This window comes from Aplidium turbinatum, chromosome 2, assembly GCF_918807975.1.
Source record: "Aplidium turbinatum chromosome 2, kaAplTurb1.1, whole genome shotgun sequence".
NCBI lineage: Eukaryota > Metazoa > Chordata > Ascidiacea > Aplousobranchia > Polyclinidae > Aplidium > Aplidium turbinatum.
The window spans coordinates 50780876-50789117 of NC_137473.1; the positions used below are offsets into that span (position 1 = coordinate 50780876).

At 35.9% G+C, this 8242-nt stretch overlaps 1 protein-coding gene across 1 annotated transcript; it reads right to left on the reverse strand.

The window, feature by feature from the left end:
- Window positions 1-577: 577 nt before the first annotated feature.
- On the reverse strand, window positions 578-5664 carry LOC145764767 (uncharacterized). Its single transcript, XM_082576434.1, has 5 exons — window positions 5553-5664; window positions 4168-4275; window positions 3634-3714; window positions 3266-3361; window positions 578-2589 (listed from the first exon to the last, which is right to left on the reverse strand). Exons 1-5 carry the CDS (start codon window positions 5593-5595, stop codon window positions 2465-2467), a joined length of 453 nt encoding a protein of 150 aa, XP_082432560.1. The 5' UTR covers window positions 5596-5664; the 3' UTR covers window positions 578-2464.
- Window positions 5665-8242: the final 2578 nt, after the last annotated feature.

Below are 8242 nucleotides of genomic sequence, written 5' to 3' on the forward strand. Positions count from 1 at the left end.
AAAATCAAGTAAAACAGTTTTGTTAAGAATTTTTTTATTTCCATGTTGCAAAATGCTGGTGAAGTTCAATTTCATAAATTCGGTATTGCCACCAACACGCTCACAATAATTATACAGTCACACAATGGTTCCCAACATTTTTGTAAGTTAATCACAGATTCCTTGCGAAAAATTGTCTACGGGTGTAGGGACTAGGGTTTCGTTTTTGAACCCCTATTGGGGTCTTTACGAGAAGCCGCCGACTCGCGGATGCTGATACTAAGCCGATGAAAGAGCCATAAGCCAGACCGCAAAGTACATTGATACAACGTCTGCAGACGGATTTTGGTGTCTGAGAAGCTACCACTGCAGGGTGAAGCTAAGCGAGTTTAAATTTTTCCAAAATGACTCTTCAATATTCCAAAATGAATTTTTGCCCTTTTACCTTTTATTAAGTTTTTTCTCACATCAATACATTCACATGTCCATATTTTCCATGAATCTCAAAGAACTCTCTGGAGTTTGGATCTCAGGTTGGGAACCGCATCTGGGCTAACACTAACATAGGCTATAATAGTATATAAGTCACAAACGACAATCACAGCAACTTCTTCGATTAATCAGCTAGAAATCAAACACTCTCATGTGTTTAAGCGAAATACAGCTACTGTAAGTTACAGTATAAATGTTGTTACAAACAAGCAACAGCAGGATAATAAAGCTGCATAATAAACTACAGTAGCCTACAACAAGCAAGCTAAACAGCAACGCAAAAATCAGAATTGTGCAAGAATAGCGAAGCACAATAAAATTTAGCTATGAATTGTTGTGACTAAACTATTTTTCATATTCGAGGCCTTCAATTGCTCATACAAAAGGAATATTGGATAAAATATGTTCGAAACATGTTCAGCAAAAGCGCAATGAAAAGACAGAGAAAAACCACCTCCATCAACCATTAACAAATATGTATTCCAAAGGCTAGTAAGGGGATAGTTTGGACTTAGGTAGCCTATTAATTAGATTCCCAAATCCTTAAAATCAAAATATATCCAAAAAACTAAACATCTCTAACCAGAAGCGTTGAAAGGGGGTACAGTATGGGTACTTTTGGATCCCCACCAGGAAGGATTTTAGGGGCACAAAACTTTTCCAAGGGGCCGTAAACTTAACATAACTACCTTTTATAGCTTCAGTATGTGCATTTGTCTTAGAAGTGTCATGAACTGGGGTCCAAACTAATCTCTCAACGGCTCTGCCTCTATAACACCAATAGAATCGTTTAGGAAATAGTTGACTTTTCTCTAAAACATGGGTTGTTTCCAAACGAAATGGAATTGTATGCCAACGCACTATATTTTAAAGGTAGGCCAACGGTATTTTTTTAAAGTTTTTGGGTTCTTGTAAATGTTTCAAGCTCTTAAAATTATCTTGGGTTTGGATGCAAAAGTTTCCTGAACCCCTTTTCAACGTTATTCACTGAGTCTCTGTGCTGTTTGGTCGGAATATTTTGTGCCTAAATAGGCCTACAGCGTTTGCACCACAAACGTAAAGCCAGTGGGTTCGCTTTAAGCATATTAGTTCTCTAGCACATTACGGAAGTTACATCAATGGTTTTCAGCATCTTCCCCAATTTTGAAATCTACCACAAAGACTCAAAAACAATAAGCTTAAATTACAAAAAGCAGCAAAAAGTTGATCAAAGTTGATCTTGATACCGTTCTTTTGATTCATGAAATAATCAAACAATCGCACCAAATAGATATAATCTAAGTTACATATTTCACGCCTCATTATTGTATAATAATAATTATAATAAATATATAATAATTATCATAATGAGTATAATATTATATCAATAATAATATATATTATTATAATATATAACATTGTAATTATTATTATATAATGTATGTAATAATTTAAAAATTTTAGCTTTAGGACCGAACGAATATTTCACACCTCAAATAGATCCAACCCATTGAAATTACAGTATCAAGCTATAGGTAAAGATTTACAGCTGGAAGCACACTACGTAAGCACAACGCACAGCATTCCATTCAAACAGAAAATCTAACAAACGAACTACGGTATTGTACAATACTTTGCAATTTAAACATGTGCAAGATTTTTATGCAGTAGCTTAACCACACGAAAGCTTTTTACACAGAAAAGAATAAAAGACACAAAAAAATAATTCGTAATACAAAAATTGAAACTCTTGTTTATTTTCTTCAATACTTGTTTTCAGCGGTATCATAGTTTTACATTTTCAAGAAGATAGATATTGAATGAAATTTTATTTTTTGTTCGAAACTTTTTGGCTTCCGTCGTTTTTAAGTTAAACTAACAGGTCTGAAAGTTTTTGCTTGTTAAACCAATCTACCAATCTATGACAGCATCCCTTAAGGCTTATACGAAAACTTATAATTACTTTACATAACAAATCAAAAACAACATAAAATTAAAATTGATTTGATTTTCTTTAGAGACTTGCAGGGGCGTATTTTCGTTTTTTATGTCGTCGAGCTCCTAGACCGCACAAAGCAATTGATGAAAATATAACCAAAAATGCTCCTAAGGATCCCATGAGGCCACGAATACGAATATCTGTGTTTAGAAAACAAACTGTTCAATGCAATTGATTGAGTTTCGCTTTTAGCAGCATGATCGTTGCTTACTTTACAGTTAAGTGTAGATTCTAACGATCTTACCACAACTAATTTGCAGCATCAGGCTTAAACAGATCGTTAGAATCTACACTGTGAAGTAAACTGTTCAATGTTTTAAACAGTAGGCAAACTATATTGCTTGTATGTAGTGTCTGTGCACCGAACTGTACTTTCATTAATCAAAAGTACACTTCTTTCTGATTTAGACTTTTGTTTCAAACGTTAATGGCGAAATAGGCGTGACGAAAAATAAAATGATGGATGATTGATTGACGTCAACTTTTCTTAATGCGTTGTTGCTTTAACAGACAATTTCCTTGGTGAGATTTTTAGTGTCGGAAAAGTTTACTTACACAATTTTGATTAATAAAGATTTAACTAATACTTAATGTAAAGTCGACTGTTTCTTGTACAATAATTGTTAATTTCAGTCACATTATTTTAACTTGTTTATAAACAGATTAAGTTACTGTGGTTTTATAAAAAGAACGAATCACGGTCTTCCAAAATGTAAGATCAACAATTTAAAACAAAGTGACGCTAAACTTTACGCTTTGTCAGTTATCTTTGTATAAAAACCATATTTAAATGAATTAAAAACCCATTACTCCCACCTTCACAGTTAGGTGATATTTTATTAATGTTTCCACAATTTCCACAATATCCTGGTGCCAGGCAGGTCCCTGATCCACATCCACCAATACAAATCGCTACAGTGATAAAAAATGAGATAAATGTAGGTTATATGGGATAGAAGAGTAGGCTCTACTATATTTTTAAACGGAACTTTCTAGTGAAGGGCACAAACTCTGCGATGCAATGTAAGCCGTTCAACAGCTTACAATAATCAAAAACTTTCACAATGCCTTCCAACTTTTTCTAGACCTTCGTATGTTGACAATTATTGTTTGTACAAAAGTTGGTCAAAAATAAAAACAACTAAACTGAATCTTAATCAAGTGAAGAATTTAAATACAATCACCTTCATCGCAGTTTTCTCCGGTGTACTCTCCGGAACAACCAAAGTCGCACCGTCCATTCACTGTGTCACATTTTGGTCCATCTGTAATACATGCAACACATTTGTTGAAGATTTTTTTCGCTGCTCAAACGTCTGCACTACAAACCAATTGAATAAAACAGATATTTTAAAAAATAGTGTACTTTCTAAGCCGCTTTTTATTCTTTGAAAAATATTAATAATGTGTGTTGCTTTATATAGAGCTGTATGCTCTTCAGCTCTTTACAAAGCAAGCAGTGTCAGTGCAGCTGTGTAGACACGCTGTCGAGTACATTACTATCCTGAATCTACCCCTTTTGCTGAATGCCAAGCAGAAACAAGATTCAGTACCATTCTTTTAAAAAGTCTTTGGTATAACACGACAGGAAATCAAACTTATGTCTATAGATTCAGAATCGGACACACTAACCACTAAGCCACCGAGCCGGTTAAAATACAGTAGATATTTAAAGATGTAGCAAAATTTATGCTTTTATAAAAGCTTCGACAACCTACCTGCATTCAGCTGAGGCACGTAACACGCCCCGCAAATATTTATGCAACCATCTCCCCAATATCCAGAATCACATGCAGTTCCGTTCACATTACCCTGTGCCATTGCAACTGGAATAAAAATGCATGGGCTCAGAACTGTTGAAAGGGAACTTGGGCCCTGTCCCAATGAGATCTTCAGGCCCCAAATTAAGACACTTTTAAGAAAAACACCTTATGTCCAAAGAATATTCGGTGGTTTCTTTGAGTTCCCAGGCGCTTGGATAGGTTACCGGCACCTAAAATCATCCCAGGCTTGCGTTCAAAACTACCGTTGCGTTTCAAAGCTATTCAATTAGCTGTTGTAGCTTGTCGTAGGTATAATACGATGTCACGAAACTTCTGTTTTGGTTTTGTGACAGCAAAGAAGTATTCAAATAAAATTTACTAGAATTTTTTTTATGTTGAAGAAATCACTTTAAAATATTGGATTTTTTATTAAAAAAAATTTGGAAACTTGCTTACGAAAAGCTCACGTGACAACCAGGCCTTCAGCTTGGTTATAGGTCGTTTCCAATTATGGCTTTGCATTGAGAACTAGGCCGGTAAGCCCACTAAGCTTTGTTTCACCTGCCACAAGTCTAGATTTCCCCTGTTGTCTACATTTGCTCCTAAGAACGTTATAAATATCTCAGAGCAATTAATAGTTTAAAGATTTTTCTTCAAGTAGATACATAGCATTTCTGTTTTACTTAATCATTTGATTCGCCAACATTTTGAGCTATTTTTTTAAAAATCATCTTTTGTTCTTGTTTTCATGACGACAAAAAGGTTTGTTGAAGTGCTGTTTTCAAAATTTTTTGGTTCAACGTTAAATCAACCTGTCAGACCTCAAAATTGGCAGCACAGCAGGCCATTTTAAAGCATTATGAATCAGGGGTGGCAAATGACTTTACAATAACACGCGATATCTCGCGGTTGGCGGTGAAATTGCTGAACGTGTGAAAGGTATGTTTAATTAGAAGTTAATTTGCGTTACATTTGGATATGGTACACAATGTTTAAACTACTCCATCCATCAGATTCCAAAAAATGGTATTAACAGTAACTTAACTTGACGATATTTCAGTTTTCTATAATGTTTATGTCTTTGGTTTAGAAATTTATTTTTAGGTAAAAAAGAAATTGTCTCCTCAAGTTTTCAGTGACAAGTTAAGATGCTTGAAGGTGGACATAAAAATTGCTACTCAAATCTTCCAATTCATTTCATCAAATGTTTTACCGCCAGGTTTGAAAGTAGTTTCAATAAAATTTACTTTAAGGCACAAGTGGCATAAATTACTTCCTCGCTCAAAAAATTTTGATAAATTTTATGTTATAAATACGAAAACGACTATAAATTGATTTACCAGCAAACAAAAGAACAATTGCAAACGTTAGATGTGATTCCATTGTCAACGGATGTATTTCACAACTTTTGTCGGTCGAATATTAAATATAGCTGTGGATATTCTATACACCTGAAATCATAACGCATTCATTATGTTGTTGGTTATAGTCCTGGGCTCCTTTAGGAAAGCAAATATGAAACAGTTCTTTGCATTTCATCAACCAAGATATTAAAACCTTTTGCTTAAAGAACTCTGCAAACTGGTATTGGCTACTCTGAACTGTCAAAAATGCAAAACCTTTCGTCTTGACAAAAAAATAAAACACCTTGTGCAGTGTACACGCTGTCTTACATTGTTGCTTATAGACATACATTTTTACAGTGAAGTTGTCACATATTTGAATTTTCAACTTTTTGTTACTCCGGCAAGTGTGCAGGCCTGTTTTGTTAGTGAAATTCATCAACTGTTGGCCTTTAAACAACAATTCTCAATTACATTTTTACATTGCAATAAATCCTAGATGTCCTTTGCACGTTTGTGTCTATGATGTCTTCTTGCTGATATGTCCGAATACTTCTGCTTCAAATTTCTGCTTTTGAAGTTTGAGTCGAGAGAAAAGGAAATTTCAGCTGGGAATCCGTATGGAACTCGCCTTTTTCTAAGTTTTCTTGAAATGCCTCGCAACAACATCAATATAGAAGATAATCCATATTTTGTGTTGACATACTGTTGTTTAAGTGATTAAGGTTATAGGTAATGGTTCCTAAATTTTAACATTTTCTTAATGTAATAAAACGTAGGCTACCGTAAGCAACGGAGCAAATGATCAATGCCCCGTAACCGATGCTCCAGCAGACAACTTCACACATAGGCGAGTAAGAATTGACATAAAAATAGCCGAACCCGGACATTTTTGATAACAACCATTTTTCTTCATAAAAAGATGGGTTACCTGTTTGACACCCCAAATCTAAAATTCGGCAAAATTCGGACATGGGGAAAGGTTTTTTTGACTGGGGCAATCATTGATCGGCGCGCCATCTAGCGGAAGAAAAACTTATGTATTTTCTTTCGTGCTAATTCCCGAATTTCAAGTGAAACAAGGATGATTAACATAGTATCTAGAATTATCCTTCAGCAAAATTTGCTATTTTACGTTGATTCAACGTCTGGCGACGTTGAATCGACGTAAAATAACATATTTTGTTTGCTGAGTGCTTCATGTAACAGAAATTAAGCTCCAATGATAGTGTAAACAACCGACAAAACAAACAATACACTCAATCTCACTCTCTACGGAAAACAAATAGAACAAGTACCAGAATTCATATATCTTGGCCACCGACTATCTGCGACCAACGATGGAAAGACTGCAGTGCAACACCGAATTGGCTTAGGCTGGGCAACATTTGAAAAGAACAAAAAGATTCTAACATCCAATAGACTCCCCATCAAACTGAAATCAAAAATTTTCAACACCTACGTTTTACCAGTCGTGCTGTACAGTCTAGAATGCGTAAATTGGACATCATCAACAATGAAAAAACTCACTACCTTCCAAAATCACATCATGAGAAGCATGACCATTGACCAACAAAAGGCTACTTGACCACACGAAAACAGAAGATCTTTTAACTATGACAAAACTACATCCAATTGCAGCAATAATAAAATCAAAAGTTTTAAAACTGTTCGGCCACACTAAAAGATCACAATTCAGAATCAGCAAAGTCTGCACAGAAGGAAAAGTAGAAGGAAAAAGAAAACGTGGCAGACAACCAAAACGATGGCAAGACAACATTCAATCATGGACCGGACTCAATTCGGCGTCACTCGGCGAGTTGGCTCAAAATCGCCACTCTTGGAAGCAAATAACCCATGATGATGCGCAATCTGCTGCAGGCGGAGAGGACGACTGATGATGATAGTGTAAAAAGGTGGTCCCATACTTGATTCAAGTGTTGGGTATGAGAAGATAAGGTTCTAATTGTACTAAGCCTTCAGTACTAAGGAGAGTAGGGTGGCCAGTTCCTCTCTCTCGGCCGCCTTTCCTTCAGCAATTATGCCCACCCAATTTATTACACCCTAGGTAGAGGTGGTGATTATGGCGGTGGAATGGCGCAACGGATAAGTCGTTGGTTTTCTAATTGTGCAAACCTGGTTCGACTCCCGGCTTCAGCTGGTTTTTGAAAAACACCGCTCACCTCTATACCCAGGGTGTAATAAATTGGATGGGCATAGTTGCTGAAGTAAAGGCGGCCGAGAGAAAGGAACTGGCCACCCTACTCTCCTTAGTTACGAAGGCTTAGTATAGTGAGAACCTTATTCTTCTCATTCCCCAAAGCTCAGTATTTGAGTATGGGACCTTTACCTTTAGAGGTGAGAGGTATTTTCAACAACCAACTGAAGCCGGGAGTCGAACCAGGTTTGCATAATTGGAAAGCCAACGCCTTACCCGTTGTGCCATCCCATAGTGTAGTGGTTGTAAAATTCTACAAAATGATAATTAACTAAGATTGACTTCGGAAAATGTAATTTCGTTTGTTACAACATTATGAATTGTCAAACACGAAGAATGGCAACTCGACCACTATAGTTATTGAAAAACGACACGTCAGTGCAACTGAACTACTGGAATCAGGCAATTTTGGCAATATAGTCAAGTTGTATACTGCTGCAAAGACAGGTACTTGGAAAGACGTACGAAT